The sequence below is a fragment of the Schistocerca americana genome, chromosome 1, assembly GCF_021461395.2.
Source record: "Schistocerca americana isolate TAMUIC-IGC-003095 chromosome 1, iqSchAmer2.1, whole genome shotgun sequence".
Classification (NCBI taxonomy): Eukaryota; Metazoa; Arthropoda; class Insecta; order Orthoptera; family Acrididae; genus Schistocerca; species Schistocerca americana.
The window spans coordinates 299,789,906-299,806,983 of record NC_060119.1 but is presented as its reverse complement, the minus strand read 5'-3'; the positions used below and the strand labels follow the sequence as shown (position 1 = coordinate 299,806,983).

The 17,078-nt window shown below is 40.7% G+C and overlaps 1 protein-coding gene across 5 annotated transcripts in view; it reads right to left on the bottom strand.

Moving 5' to 3' along the window:
* The window catches only part of LOC124595321 (ankyrin repeat and SOCS box protein 3-like), a 299,266-nt gene that overhangs the window by 126,751 nt on the left and 155,437 nt on the right, over nt 1–17,078 (bottom strand). Inside the window, exon 9 of one of the 5 annotated variants that reach the window (XM_047134059.1) lies at nt 5,176–6,404. The exons of the other annotated variants lie outside the window; for them this stretch is intronic. Coding sequence (XP_046990015.1) covers nt 6,124–6,404 — 281 coding nt within the window. The 3' untranslated portion in view covers nt 5,176–6,123. Of the gene's footprint in view, nt 1–5,175; nt 6,405–17,078 lie in introns of those variants that run through there. 5 annotated transcript variants of the gene reach the window in all.

Sequence of the window (17,078 nt, the reverse complement as noted above, 5' to 3'; positions counted from 1 at the left end):
CAGTCAAACATTTTCTGTATCCAGAAAGGCCCGCACAGGACCTGCAACATGTGGTCATGCATTATCCTGCTGAAATGTAGGGTTTCGCAGGGATCGAATGAAGGGTAGAGCCCTGGGTCGTAACACATCTGAAATGTAACGTCCACTGTTCAAAGTGCCGTCAATGCAAACAAGAGGTGACCGAGACTTGTAACCAATGGCACCCCATACCATCATGCCGGGTGATATGCCAGTATGGCGATGAGGACTACACGCTTCCAATGTGCGTTCACCACGATGTCGCCAAACACGGATGTGACCATCATAATGCTGTAAACAGAACCTGGATTCATCTGAAAAAATGACGTTTTGCCATTCGTGCACCCAGGTTGGCCGTTGAGTACACCATCATGGGCATTCATGTCTGTGACGCACTGTCAAGAGTAACCGCATCCATGGTCTCCTAGCTGATAGTCCATGCTGCAGCAAACATCGTCGAACTGTTTGTGCAGATGGTTGTTGTCTTGCAAATGTCCCCATCTGTTGACTCAGGGATGGAGACCTGGCTGCACGATCCGTTACAGCCATGCGGATAAGATGCCTGTCATCTCGACTGCTAGTGATACGAGGCTGTTGGGATTCAGCACGACGTTCCGTAATACTCTCCTGAACCCACCAATTCCATATTCTGCCGACAGTCATTCGATCTCGACCAATGCGAGCAACAATGTCGCGATATGACAAACCGCAATCGCGATAGGCTACAATCAGACCTTTATAAAAGTCAGAAACGTGATGGTACACATTTCTCCTCCTTACACGAGGCATCGCAACAACGTTTCACCAGGCAACGCCGGTCAACTGCTGTCTGTGTATGAGAAATCGGTTGGAAACTTTCCTCATGTCAGCACGTTGTAGGTGTCGCCACCAGTGCCAACCTTGTGTGAAAGCTCTGAATAGCTAATCATTTGCATATCAGCATCTTCTTCCTGTCAGTTAAATTTCGCGTCTGTAGCATGTCATCTTCGTGGCGTAGCAATTTTAATGGCCAGTAGTGTATGTTGTTTATTCTGTAGTCTTTCCATCATAAATGCTCCTTATACTGCTTACCTTCATTTGAAAACATCTCCTTTGCAATAAAGTACACTAGATTCTTGCTAGTCTGGCTCTCAGGAGTCCACCCTCTCAGTAATCTGGCGCACATCCAAAAATACATGCACAATGAATTATCATGCACAACAATGCTTAGTTAAACAATGCTTTATTTACTGTATTTTTCGAGGTTCTTCGGAGAAAGCCATTGCTGCTGAGTTCAATGTTGGACAAGCAACTATATATGACATCAAAAAGAAAGAAGATGTTATTTGACAGTACTGAACACAAATGGATAGTGACTTGGGAAAACAGAGGGTTATGTGAAAGATTGAGAATGAAGAACTGGACATAGCTGTTAATGGATGGTTCATACAACAAAGCAGTACAGAAATTCCAGCCAGTGGCCCAATTATAAAGTAAAAAGCAGCTGCATTTAACAAACAACGTGACCGGTAGTAACTTGTTTGAAGTGAGTGAAGGTTGGCTATCAAAATGGAAAAAACAACATGTCACTCGGCAGCTGACAGTCACCAGCGAAAGTCACTCAGCTAACAATATGGATGCTGATAAGTTTGTCAGCAAGATACAGAAGATAATAGAGGGAGAAAATTTAACTGCTGATGCCTTGTATAATGCTGACGAAGCAGGACTCTTTTACAACAGGCTTCCTTCAAAAACATTAGCAGCCAAGAACGAGAAGGAAGCTCATGGTTACAAGCAACAGAAACAGCGCGTAACATTAATGGCATGTTGTAAAGCAAATGGGAGTCATAGCCTACCGCTAATGGTGATTGGAAAATCTCAACATCCATGTTGTTTTCAACAAACTGACATAAATACTCTACCAGTGCAATATTGCGTTCAGAAGAAAGCGTGGATGGACAGACAAATATTCGCTTGGTGGTTGCATGAAACGTTTGTACCAGCAGTGAGAAAAGAGCTAAAGAAGAAAAAACTTCCACTGAAAGCTATCCTTATAATTGACAATGCTGCTAGTCATCCTTCAGATGTTTCTCTAAAATCCGATTGTATGCATGTACAAGCACTCTTTCTCCAAGCCATTGTGACAGCCTTAATTCAACCCATGAACCAGGGACTTTTGGAATCAATTAAACATCATTATCAAGATTCAATTCTCATCTCCTCGCTGAACGAAAGTGAAAACGACGCTATCGAGACTATGCTGAAGGCATGGAAAGCAACTACCATACGTGATGTTGTTTTCCAAGCAGCTAAAGCATGGGATAAAGTGGAGAGCACTACCATAGTGAAGAGCTGGAAAAAACTATGGCCATCCATTGATGCCGTGTTGGATCCAGTAGTGAGTGACAGAATTATCAATTACTTTGTACACTGACATGTTCCACAACCTTCCAGGAAGAGAAGAAATTGATGATGAAGATGTTACTAAGTGGCTGTATGAGGAACACTGTGACATGGACCAAACTGTAATAGATGAAGAAATAATCAAAAGAGTGCAAGAAAGTGATGAAGAAGAGGACACAGGAGGAGAGAGCATGAAGATTTCTTACACTGCTGTTGCTGAAGGTGCCGAGGTCTTCCTGCAGTACATTATGCAACAACCAGATATACATGCAGTACCGATGTAATGCTTATAAAGCAGTTGCATGATAAAGCATGCCACCGTCGCGTACATCACTACAACAGTTAAAAATTAGGGACACGTTTCAGGTGAGTGATACAGAAGTATAATTATTTACAGTATACATCCAAGGATTAAGTTTTCTTTGAAAATTAATGTATTTTTGGATTTAATAAAGTATGTCCGCTATGTTTTAAAACTGTATCCTTTGGTTTAATAAGGTACAGTACATTATATCTCCTATGTTTTCAAAATAAATAGAAAACAAAATAAATGAATTAAATAAATTTCAGACATTCAATAATCTGGCACTTCTGCTAATCCGGCTCCCGTGTGTGCCAGGAATGGCCGGATTAGCAAGAGTCTAGAGTAACATTTTTTTCATGACTATGTCAATTGCTTTTTCACCATCCTTTGTGTGTTCATGTTTAGTAAGTTTACCTTCGTTACATTTTTGTTCTTCATTTCCATTACCTCATTCTGGTAGTAACTCATAACACAGCCACCAACTACAAATATTGTAATACACGATACTAAAGACAATATACAAAACAATCACTAAGAGCTCTGGAACAGCTGAAAGTAAGAGTGTGTTATATTGCATGTACTACTTTTTACATTCACAAACATAAGAAGATAACCTTGATGTTTGAAGACTTTTAGTTTATGAATCTATTGATTTTTTTCCTGGATCTTGTTGACCGGAGTAAGCTGTATGTCTTTGTTATTTGCATTTTGTAAATCATAGAGCTACATAATTCTCGGAGAAAACTGTCAACAGGAAATCTGATACCTTTTAAACTAGGTGTGGCAGTGGAAACAATGAAGGCTTCATTGTAAGATGAGGTTTAGCCAACTACTTTAGCAGTAGTATTGGCTCAATACCATGGTAAATGAAACAAGTAACAAGAACAGACTGACAGGAATGAAACCAAATTTGGTCATTTCTTGATGTAACATTAAGAAATTGTAATTAAATTAGCAAAATAAATAACGTATTCTTATCGCACAGTAGTATCAATGATCTTGCAGTTTCAATCCACATCTGACCTAGCATGGTGGTTCCATCCCACCTGTTATGTTTTCGATCTCTGCTAATAACTAACCTTTTTCTCTCTTTTCTCTAATTCTCTGCTATATTTTCTATCCTATTATAAAAGTAATATCTGGTGAATATACTGATATTCCACAAGTGTAATTCAGCTTTCCCCCATTTAGGCTCATTGCTCAGTTTATTCTCCTCACTGTACCATTTACATTGATACCATCAGTTTGGCTATACAGCTTGTTGATTAAAAGTTACAGTTAGATAAAGTTAACACTATAGTTTGATATGTGGAAAGCTTTGTAAGCTAACCAGGATAATTCCACTAACGATCAACACCAACAGAAACCTAGGCATTCCGACTTTCCTGTAAAGTACCTTACATTACCACAAACTGGTTAGTTGAACAGATAATTAGCATTCAAGTTCATAAGCAGACCCATTTTCCATTGCAAAGTCATAATCAATGTTTCATTCTGTCCTTTGACTGCACAGTTTTGTTCCAGTACCTAATTTCTCTGTACAATATCACTTGCAGCTCTAATTAACAAATTCACTATTTAATAATTTCATGTAATTTGCCATAATCTGCAGAAAGGCGCTCCTATATAAAACAAGGAGATTCACACTGTGTAAGAATAATAGCGTCTGTGTACTTTTCTAAATTTCTGATCAGCAACACTTTTTATAAGTCAGAATCACGTTAGCACTTCTTGTCTATCAAAAAGGGTAAACCCCAACCTAGCCATTTTTAAAGCATTATGTAGTTTTTGAAATAACAGTTTGTTCTTATACCCATATATAAGTAGTCAGACATCACCTAAAGCTGGCAGTTCATGATCAGAAAGCCATGAGTAAGATCTAAGTTGTGTGCAATCCTGGTATTGGCATTCACCCCATTCATGCACGTTTTTTATGCAAAAATATATGTACCAACATCAGTGAAATTCAATAACTTTAATAATTTCTGTGTGATTACAGTATCTCAAATTAAGGAACATTTTTGTCGGACAGTGTTGTGACTAACAGAAAGTGTGGAAGGATATTGTCACAATAACAAGTGACTGCTGCGCACAGTGATGTTCATTATAGCTGAATTGAATGAACTATCTAAGTGTAATTCATTCTAATAAGTAACTGCAAGTCCATGCTAAGAGCAAACTAAGATTTTTTTCATAAATGTGAAAAGTGTTTTTGTGCACTCAACAGAACAATTAACTTCACCATTTAATCATAGATGCTGATCTGGTTCAACCCACATATAAATTTTCGTAGGTGACAAAGTAGTCACCGTTACTACCAATCACGCTTAGTGAAGATTAGATGTGTGTGTTAGCGCAAACTAAAATGAGGTGGTGTGTACATTTTTGGGCAAACATCAGCTTTGTGGTGATAAATGGTGGTGCTACTGAGGAGAGACTATAAAAATCAGGTCAATATTGCTGCACAGACATTATTTCTGATATTAGCATCTTTGTATTGATGGTGTTTAAGAGTTATACACAATTCAACATTCTTACAGTGATGTAATGAGTTCGAAGCACCTAACCCAAGCTACACAAGCTACAAACAAAACTGCCAGAAAATTAAGCAAACTGCAATGACAGTGCTCCTGATCACATGCATGCATTATGGCCTCACAGCTTCACAGTCCAGTGGTAGTAGAGTCACATGGTTCTCGGCACTTCCTTGGAGTCACTTCTATCATGCAGCTACAGGCATGCCATTGGAAAGAGCTCTATTCAGTTACATTAAACGAGTCCTATTTGATAATCAGATGGCTGCAGCCATGCGTCTTAAGTCATTTCAGCTGCTGCTTTGGAATTGCACATTCACTACAGTTTCTACAAAGAGCATAATTCACTTATCTATATTACCTACAATAGTTACCATAATGTCTAGGAAGCCTGCATATTTGGTTCACTAGACAAACAATCAAACAAGTTGCATTAATGAGTTTTATTACAAAAGAAAATTACAATACTTAACTTAGGCAATTGCACAGATGTGTTCCAAGCAAAGAGCGACATACAAAATAATCTTCCGTATAGACAATCCTTTGTGCTACATAGAGAGTACAAGCGAAGTCTAGTGCTGACACTGCTATCGATGCCCCTAATCTTGAAGCTGCTATTGAACTGGGCCATCACCAGTCAGTTGTGGCACTTATGTCCTCTTCACATAGGGGCTGCTGCTGTCGCATTGTTGTCCTGAAGAGTGGCTGGTCAGTGTGCTACTGACTGACTTCTCTTCACAGCCATCTCTCCTCTTTCATTCCTGACCGGTGTGTCACCACTTCACATTTCCCCCCTGCCAAAGTGATGGACCGCTGTCATATATGGGACATGACAATGGGAGAGGAGGCAGGAGTGTGGACGCTCTGAAGGACCGGAAGCTGTGGCTACAGGGGCATCAGACTTCTGGCCGTACCCCACCATCCGGCCTTCGCTTTGGTGGAAACATCCCCTGGAAAATGCCCAGAAGGGTATGCGTCCAATTCCTGAGGCCCATAACAAGATGTAGCAGGCGTCAGTTGCCGCAGCACGGGCAGGTCCAGCTCCACTGATAGGACAAGAGGAGGTGGAGGAGGCGAGGGCTCCACCTCCATGGGGTCATCCCACAGTGCCGTGATGACACCCTCTGGCAGCTGCTGTGGCTGTGCTGTCCTCAGGATCTGTGAATCTGGGGGAAGAGTTATAGAAGGAGCACTGTGCACATGACAGTGGCAAATCTGACAGTGATGTCGGCACTGCAACCTGTCAGGGCCTGCAATGAGGTACCTGCATGCACCAAGTCAACGAAGGATCTCACCTCACGCCCACCGTCTGCTACTGCTAAAAAGCCTGAAAAACACAATATGATGTGGCATGAAGTGATACTTGCGACCTTCCTTCAATGCCGGATGTTGAGGAGGGTGGAGCAGTGTCCGACAACGGTGGCTGTGAAGCAATTCCGCTGGCGATGGTCCATCTCATGGATGCAAATGATATGAGGCAAGAAACAGTTGCAATGCTTGATCCATGGTGTTTGCGGTGTGAAGTTTGGCCATCTGCTACTTGAAGATTCAGACAAAATGTTTTGCATCACCGTTGGACTGTGGATGGAAAGCTGCACTAGTTAGATGCTGTATGCCATTACGTCTTAGAATATTTCAAATTCAATTGACTTGAACTGAGGACATTTGTCTGACATTATGATTTCAGGAAAACCTTTGAGGCAGTGCCTGAATTGTGCTTTGTGACACTGATGAATTCACTGGCACAGCAAAAGGAAACTTGTTATAAGGATCTACCACAATCAACCAACGAGTGTTCCAAAAAGGTCCAACAAAGTCTATGTGCACACACTGCCATGGTGATTGTGACTTAGTCCTAGCACAGAATTTTTGTGGTGGAGTGGACTGATTGTCCGCACATATGTGACACTGTGAGGTCATTTGATCTATTTGGGTGGCCAAGATGTGCAAACGTACTTCAGCAAAATGTTCAAATCTGAATCAGCTTCCATGGCCTGTGCAATCTTCCTGTAGTTCAGAGGAAAGAATTGAAGCAATTCAGAATCCTGAGCATCAACATGACAACAAGATGCAGCACAAGTGTTAAAGTCTCTATCAGGGCCAATCAGAAGATGTGAAAGTACATCTGCATTAACATGTTGTGCAGTCAGGCAACAAGAAAACCCCTTTGTAATTTTAGGGCAGTTTGTACAGGAGCCAGCTTCGTCGGATGAAACAAGGACAGCAATGGCTTGTGATCCATTACTAACAAGGGAACCTCCCCATCGCACCCCCCTCAGATTTAGTTATAAGTTGGCACATTGGATAGGGCTTGAAAAACCGAACACAGATCAATCGAGAAAACAGGAAGAAGTTGTGTGGAACTATGAAAAAAATTAGTAAAATATACAAACTGAGTAGTCCATGCGCTAGATATGCAACATCAAGGAGAATGTGAACTCTGGAGTGTCGTGGTCCCGTGGTTAGCGTGAGTGGCTGCGGAACGAGAGGTCCTTGGTTCAAGTCTTCCCTCGACTGAAAATTTTACTTTCTTTATTTTCGCAAAGTTATGATCTGTCCGTTCGTTCATTGACGTTTCTGTTCACTGTAATAAGTTTAGTGTCTGTGTTTTGCGACCGCACCGCAAAACCGTGCGATTAGTAGACGAAAGGACGTGCCTGTCCAATGGGAACCGAAAACATTTGATCACAAGATCATAGGTCAACCGATTCCTCGACAGCAAAACACGTCTGATATATTCTATACAACACGGGTGACGGCATGTGTGTCACATGACAGGAATATGTTATCGACCCACCTAACTTGTACACTTAGCGAATGGGTAAAAAGATTCTTCTACCTTGCCCGATTTAGGTTTTCTTCTGGATGTGATAATAACTCCCAAAAAAGTGATGAAAACATAAGAGTTTGTAACATAAACTGAAAATAAAAAATCGCTCGAGGGAAGACTTGAACCTACGACCTCTCATTCCGTAGCTGCTCTCGCTAACCAGGAGACCATGGCGCTCCTTGATTACCCTTGTCCTTGATGTTACCTATCTTCGCATGGACTACTCCGTTTGTATATTTTACTAATTTTTTTCATAGTTCCACACAACTTCTTCCTGTTTTCTCGATTGATCTGTGTTCAGTTTTTCAAGGCCTATCCACTGTGCCAACTTATAACTAAATCTGAGGGGGGTGCGATGGGGAGGTTCCCTTGTAAGTAGAATTTTCTGCCATACAAGTAGTGGTGAAATTTGGTGACACCATACACAATAGCCAATTCCTCTTTCTCTATTTGTGAATAGTTACACTGAGCTTTGGGGAACACTTCTGATGCAAAAGCAATAGGTCTGGCTTTATAACCAAATCTGTGCAAAAGCACTGCACTGATTCCACAAAAGGAACTGTCAACTTGCAAAACAACTGGTTTGTCAGGATCAAAGTGAAGCAAGCATTGATCACTGAGCAATGCATCTTTAAGTTTTTGAAAAGTTTCTTGGCACTCTCCCGTCCAAACAAAGGGAGAGTTCTTGCGGCACGAGCAATGCAGTGGAGTTGCGATTTGTGCAGCATTTGGTGTGAAACGAGTATAACAGTTCATTTTCCCTAAGACTGACTGTAATTCTGCGACATTGTGAAGAACTGGCAGGTCACATATGGCTAACAAATGTGACTGAAGAGGATGCAAATTTTGACTGTTTATAATGAGACCAAGTTATTGTAACACATGTTTAAAAAAATCACACTTTTCCAGTCTACACTTCAGTCCTGCATCAAATAAAACACAACACAAAGCACACACATTTGCAATGTGTTCTTCAGGTGTATGACATGCTATAAAAATATCATCCAAATAGTTTCAACAGTCTGGTGCTTGAGCAGTCTGCTGTTCCAAATAGCACTGGAAAATGGCAGCTGTGGAAGCACTGCCAAAAGGCAAACACAAATATTTAAACAAGCCCAAATGAGTGTTCACAACACGCATGGTTTGAGATTCTTCGTCTAGTGGTATTTGAAGATATGCGCGTGCAAATCAATTTTTGAAAAGTAGCGAGCAGCACCTACTCTGTCCATGAGGTCCTCTGGGTGTGGCAATGGAGAAGTATCAATCACAGTTTGTGGGTTGACTGTAGGCTTAAAGTCAACACAGAGGCGAATGCGACCTGAAGGTTTGGGGAGCAAAAAGTAGCTCCGATATCTTGCAATTCTTTAAGTTCAGCAGTCACTTTGTCCCGTAATGCAATGGGAACACTTCTGGCTCAGCAATATTTTGGCTGAGCATTGTCTTTCATAGTAATATGTGCAACAAAATCATTAGCCTTGTCTAAACCTTCAGAAAAGAGTTCAGGGAAGTTTTTCAGCAATCACTACACAGTCTCTGGCATTGAATGTAGTCCCTGACAATACACTGTCCTGAATTTGAAAGCCAAACAAATCAAACGAATTAAGGCCAAATACGTTCTCACAATCGCATGATTGTAGCACAGTGAAAGTCACAGTTCGCATATGCAAGCAATACATGGCAGACAAAGTACATTTTCCGAGAATGGGAATGTCTTGTCCATTATAAGCTGTCAAGTGCGTGCTAATTTTAGACAGACATGGTGAGCCTAATTGTACATATGTTTTAAGATTCAGCAATGTAATAGAGGCACCTGTGACCAACTGAAATTTCATAAGTTTTCCATTAACATGCAAATGAACAAAAAGTCTGCTGTACTGGCGTAGCACTGAAGGAATGTTTGCTTGTTAGTTTTGCTAATGCCTGCAGCAGGCTTTGAATATACTGCATTGATTACATGGGCCTTGTGAATAGATTTTTGTGAGTGGTCAGAATGCTGATGTTTGTCCCGTTTCAAACATACGGACTGTACATGACCTTTCTTGCCACAAGCATAACACTGTGCTTCTCTGGAGGGGCAATCTCGACATTTGAGCCACGAGGCATGCCAAGGACATGACTTAATTGTGTTTGCCTCTTTAGAGAACTGTTTGTGCAGCTTGGCATGTGCATGTCATTGCTACCTACTGGGCCGGTCGTGAGCAAGGGGCGACTCAACCTGACAAACTGGTGCTGCTCAAATTTATTGGTCACTATGGCACCTGAATCACACTGATCTAGAATTTGCACTATGTGATGAAATGATGGATCGAACTGTTCCACACTCTGTTTCCTAAGTTTGACATCAGTAACATTGTACACAATTGCATCTGAATATAAAGCCCCACAAGCACATTTAAATTACTGTTGCAACCACTTGAGCCATTCCTCTCCTTTTTCGTTAAACTGGTGAAAAGGTGGTATGGCACTCAGAGCTACAGTTGTTACATGTGGCACAACATTAGTGGGTTGATTCACGAATAACTGCTGTAAAGTGTGTAGCAGAGTGGCAATTGGCTGCGTCTGAAACTGAAACCTCTGCATTACCTGCGTTGCAGCTATCGACTACAGATGAGGCACCTGAGCACAGGGTGGGAGAGGTGGGTTGTTTGTTTTGGTATAGGCAAATGCAATAAACAGACAATGTAAGCAATAAAAATAAGCACACAAGCAAAGAAAATTTCCTCAACACCCACCTGAAACCACTGAAAGGAAAAACACTACAAGAGACACTATTAAAACATGTAAACACACCCCTGTAAAGAAAAGACAAGGTAGAATTAAGGCACCAGCAAAACACAAAAGCCCACAACAAAACAAAATTGTGGCAGCCAGGCTCTTGGTTGTCACTGTGGTATTCGATCCCATCCTCATTGCCAAATATGCAGTGTCTAGGAAGTGTGCATATTCGGTTCACTAGGCAAACAATCAAACAAGTCGTATCAATGAGTTTTATTACAAAAGAAAATTACAATACTTAACTTTGGCAATCACACAGATGTGTTCCAAGCAAAGAGCGACTTACAAAATAAACTTTTTCAGTATAGATAATTCTTTGTGCTACATGGAGAGTACAAACGAAGTCTAACATTGACGCTGCTATCAATGTCGCTAATCTTGAAGCTGTTACTGAACTGGGCCATCACCAAGCAGTCGCGGCGCTTACGTAATCTTCACATAGGGGCTGCTGCTGTTGCGTTGTTGTCCTTGAGAGAGGTCGGTCAGTGTGCAATTGGCTGACTTCTTCCCACAGCCGTCTCTTCTCTTTCGTTCCCAAATGGTGTGCGGGCACTTGAATTTACACAGTATTGGTTACCGACTAGACATTGGGGTGTTATGGGTGTATGATTTATGGTTATGACATATTCCACTCCATACATGATCTTTCACCTGGTAGCAAGTGGGCAGCTTTACCTTATGAATACTTTGCAGTTTCTTTTCTTGAAGTTAATCACTTGTGAGGATCTGCTATGCACTGCCACTCGACAGTGCATGATTTATTCATCTTTTATAGTTGTGGCTCTGATTTATCCACATTACTAACTGAAGTATACTGTTTGTGACAATTCTTTTGTATTGTAACCACAATGCCTTCTCTATACAATTACTTTTACAATTGCGGGTGATACTGATCACTAATATATCATAGCTCGCAATAGATCATAGCTTGTAATGGTGTACTGGTTCGATATTAGATACTTTAATGACAGTTCTCATGTATTACTCATTTGTTTGGGCATTTACGTTCTTGCCCACACCCTTTTCTCCTTGAATTCCCAGGCACTGCCAAGATGTGATACCAAAGCATAGGGCAGGCCTCCACAGCAGGTGGAAATGTGCAATCACTGTCGCATCTTGTCAATATGCTGAGACAACTTCCTTTTACATCTATCCGCACATACACCAAACCAGGGCACACACAGTGGGATGCCCCACATTGAAAAACTATCTAAACCACATTCCCAGTTTCCATGAACATTTTTTATTGGCCTAAGTTGTTAAAAATGGAACATGTTATTCCACAGAATCACCATGTTACACCACAGGTGCACCCACTGGGACAATAGAAGTCATGTAATCCAATTTAATTGACTAATTGCAACATTGCAGAATATTAAAAAAAATGTTCTTTAAGTTTATCAGGAGAAAGAAAACTGGCGTTCTACGGATCGGAGCGTGGAATGTCAGATCCCTTAATCGGGCAGGTAGGTTAGAAAATTTAAAAAGGGAAATGGATAGGTTGAAGTTAGATATAGTGGGAATTAGTGAAGTTCGGTGGCAGGAGGAACAAGACTTCTGGTCAGGTGACTACAGGGTTATAAACACAAAATCAAATAGGGGTAATGCAGGAGTAGGTTTAATAATGAATAGGAAAATAGGAATGCGGGTAAGCTACTACAAACAGCATAGTGAACGCATTATTGTGGCCAAGATAGATACGAAGCCCACGCCTACTACAGTAGTACAAGTTTATATGCCAACTAGCTCTGCAGATGACGAAGAAATTGAAGAAATGTATGATGAAATAAAAGAAATTATTCAGATTGTGAAGGGAGACGAAAATTTAATAGTCATGGGTGACTGGAATTCGAGTGTAGGAAAAGGGAGAGAAGGAAACATAGTAGGTGAATATGGACTGGGGGACAGAAATGAAAGAGGAAGCCGCCTGGTCGAATTTTGCACAGAGCACAACATAATCATAACTAACACTTGGTTTAAGAATCATGAAAGAAGGTTGTATACATGGAAGAACCCTGGAGATACTAAAAGGTATCAGATAGATTATATAATGGTAAGACAGAGATTTAGGAACCAGGTTTTAAATTGTAAGACATTTCCAGGGGCAGATGTGGACTCTGACCACAATCTATTGGTTATGACCTGTAGATTAAAACTGAAGAAACTGCAAAAAGGTGGGAATTTAAGGAGATGGGACCTGGATAAACTAAAAGAACCAGAGGTTGTACAGAGATTCAGGGAGAGCATAAGGGAGCAATTGACAGGAATGGGGGAAATAAATACAGTAGAAGAAGAATGGGTAGCTTTGAGGGATGAAGTAGTGACGGCAGCAGAGGATCAAGTAGGTAAAAAGACGAGGGCTAGTAGAAATCCTTGGGTAACAGAAGCAATATTGAATTTAATTGATGAAAGGAGAAAATATAAAAATGCAGTAAGTGAAACAGGCAAAAAAGAATACAAACGTCTCAAAAATGAGATCGACAGGAAGTGCAAAATGGCTAAGCAGGGATGGCTAGAGGACAAATGTAAGGATGTAGAGGCCTGTCTCACTAGGGGTAAGATAGATACCGCCTACAGGAAAATTAAAGAGACCTTTGGAGATAAGAGAACGACTTGTATGAATATCAAGAGCTCAGATGGAAACCCAGTTCTAAGCAAAGAAGGGAAAGCAGAAAGGTGGAAGGAGTATATAGAGGGTCTATACAAGGGCGATGTACTTGAGGACAATATTATGGAAATGGAAGAGGATGTAGATGAAGATGAAATGGGAGATATGATACTGCGTGAAGAGTTTGACAGAGCACTGAAAGACCTGAGTCGAAACAAGGCCCCCGGAGTAGACAATATTCCATTGGAACTACTGACGGCCGTGGGAGAGCCAGTCCTGACAAAACTCTACCATCTGGTGAGCAAGATGTATGAAACAGGCGAAATACCCTCAGACTTCAAGAAGAATATAATAATTCCAATCCCAAAGAAAGCAGGTGTTGACAGATGTGAAAATTACCGAACTATCAGCTTAATAAGTCACAGCTGCAAAATACTAACACGAATTCTTTACAGACGAATGGAAAAACTAGTAGAAGCCAACCTCGGGGAAGATCAGTTTGGATTCCGTAGAAACACTGGAACACGTGAGGCAATACTGACCTTACGACTTATCTTAGAAGAAAGATTAAGGAAAGGCAAACCTACGTTTCTAGCATTTGTAGACTTAGAGAAAGCTTTTGACAATGTTGACTGGAATACTCTCTTTCAAATTCTAAAGGTGGCAGGGGTAAAATACAGGGAGCGAAAGACTATTTACAATTTGTACAGAAACCAGATGGCAGTTATAAGAGTCGAGGGACATGAAAGGGAAGCAGTGGTTGGGAAGGGAGTAAGACAGGGTTGTAGCCTCTCCCCGATGTTGTTCAATCTGTATATTGAGCAAGCAGTAAAGGAAACAAAAGAAAAATTCGGAGTAGGTATTAAAATTCATGGAGAAGAAATAAAAACTTTGAGGTTCGCCGATGACATTGTAATTCTGTCAGAGACAGCAAAGGACTTGGAAGAGCAGTTGAATGGAATGGACAGTGTCTTGAAAGGAGGATATAAGATGAACATCAACAAAAGCAAAACAAGGATAATGGAATGTAGTCTAATTAAGTCGGGTGATGCTGAGGGAATTAGATTAGGAAATGAGGCACTTAAAGTAGTAAAGGAGTTTTGCTATTTGGGGAGCAAAATAACTGATGATGGTCGAAGTAGAGAGGATATAAAATGTAGGCTGGCAATGGCAAGGAAAGCGTTTCTGAAGAAGAAATATTTGTTAACATCCAGTATAGATTTAAGTGTCAGGAAGTCATTTCTGAAAGTATTCGTATGGAGTGTAGCCATGTATGGAAGTGAAACATGGACGATAAATAGTTTGGACAAGAAGAGAATAGAAGCTTTCGAAATGTGGTGCTACAGAAGAATGCTGAAGATTAGATGGGTAGATCACGTAACTAATGGGGAAGTATTGAATAGGATTGGGGAGAAGAGAAGTTTGTGGCACAACTTGACCAGAAGAAGGGATCGGTTGGTAGGACATGTTCTGAGGCATCAAGGGATCACCAATTTAGTATTGGAGGGCAGCATGGAGGGTAAAAATCGTAGAGGGAGACCAAGAGATGAATACACTAAGCAGATTCAGAGGGATGTAGGTTGCAGTAGGTACTGGGAGATGAAAAAGCTTGCACAGGATAGAGTAGCATGGAGAGCTGCATCAAACCAGTCTCAGGACTGAAGACCACAACAACAACAACAACAACAATAATAATAATAATAATTGTTATTATTATCAGAACATGAAGTCCTTTAAGACCAAATCCAGTGTTATTAAAAAATCATCCATAATGAATAAAATGTTTTGGGCTAATATGGCATGGTTCAACGAATTTCACCTTAAAACACAATGTTTTGACCCCATCTGTGGAGGAAGTTTTCAAGGGGTGTCATAGCTTCTTATGAATGTCCTATTCACACCCTGGCTCACTACTGACTGCAGAAAAATTCTGCTTCCGCGCAGTGGCATGACATCACGTTTCCAAAGCACTTGCAGAACTGCCCTTTGTCAACTGTCATTGTCCGCTGTTGCTATCGCCACACATTGTAAGACTGATACACATCTTTTTCAACACCGGAATCCAGGTGTCATTCAATTTCATGCCCTCCTCCTTCCGATTGAAATTCCTGGAGTGTTTTATAATCTCTATGACCTCTCTGTATGGCCTTTCATGGTATCTGCTTGTGCCTGCCAGTACTTGAGTCTTACCAAAATGAATGTGATGGTCTCCTGGCTGCAAAGCAAGTTCCACAACAGCAGATATGTCAATCTCCCCTCTTGTGCAATTTCCCTTGTGCTCTTCTCATCTTTTTTGACCACTCATTTTGCAGTATCCACATACACCTCCCTGCAACTTCAGGAATCCTATAAATTCCTGCTTTTTCCAATGGTTGGCAAGGATCTTTGGCTGATTTTAGGTGATCTTGTATCTTCCAGGTAGGTTTGTAGATTACCATAATGTTCTGATTTTTCAAGATTTTTCCAGTGCAGTCAGTAGTGTCCTTAATGAAATGCAGGGAAACTTTCTATTTCTACGCAGTGGTCTTAATGCTCTTTTCACTTCAGTGAACGAATAACTATTCTTGAGCAATGCATTCATGAGATGTTTGAATTCTGTATAAAGCAACTCTGGTTCACAGATTTTTCTTGCTCTATCTGCCAACGTTTTTATGGTGCCTTGCTTTTTGTTTTGGATGATGGTTTGAATCCTGGTGTAGGTAATGGTCTGTGTGCATGGGTTTTCAAAAAACCATGTGGCCAAAGCTACCATCTTCTTTCTTGAAAACTAACACATCACGAAAATTAAATCTGCCACCTGCCTCCTGCTCCATGGTACACTGACTCTTTGAATTAATCCTACTGAGATAGTTATGAAAATGATCCAGTTGCCCCCTGCCATGCATCCACAAAACAAACACCTGATCTATGTACTGGAACCAAATATTCGGTTTCTTCTTTGCAGTTTCCAATGCCTGCTCCTCGAATTTTTCCACATAAAATTTTGCTATAACTATGCTTAACAAGCTCCCCATAGTGACACCATCTGTCTGTTAATAGAGCTCATCATTCCATTTGAAATACAGGATTGTGAGGCAATATTTAAACAGTTCTGCAACATTGGGTGGAAAAATCCAGTTCAACTGTTCCAACACTTCATTGAGCAAAGCCATAGCGAATAACAACACCGCATCGAAGCTAACTAATATGTCCTCCAGCTGTACCACTAAGCTGTTCAGTTTACTGATATAATGTGCCAAATTCTCGATATACAACTCCAATCAGTCCACATACAATCGTAATAATGTTGCCAAGAACTTGGCAATCAAATAGGTGGGTGAACCAAATGCACTCACTATATGCTTCAGAGGAACACGTTATTTGTGTACCTTCAAGCAATCCATCAAGTCTTGGTGGTAGTGCAACTGAACTGAACAGACTTTTCTGAAAGCTTTGGTCAATGCAGGACTTCTTCAAAATTTTGGTGTATCTCTATTCATACTGTTGCTCATTACCTTCTATAGTCTAGTAAATACATTTTTCATTGCATTTTATTACTCTATTTGTATGGGATTGCCTTGTATTAGATTGGTGCACAAGTATATAGTGTTTTTGTTTTGCATGTTGGTATTCCAGTTGCTGTGTGTT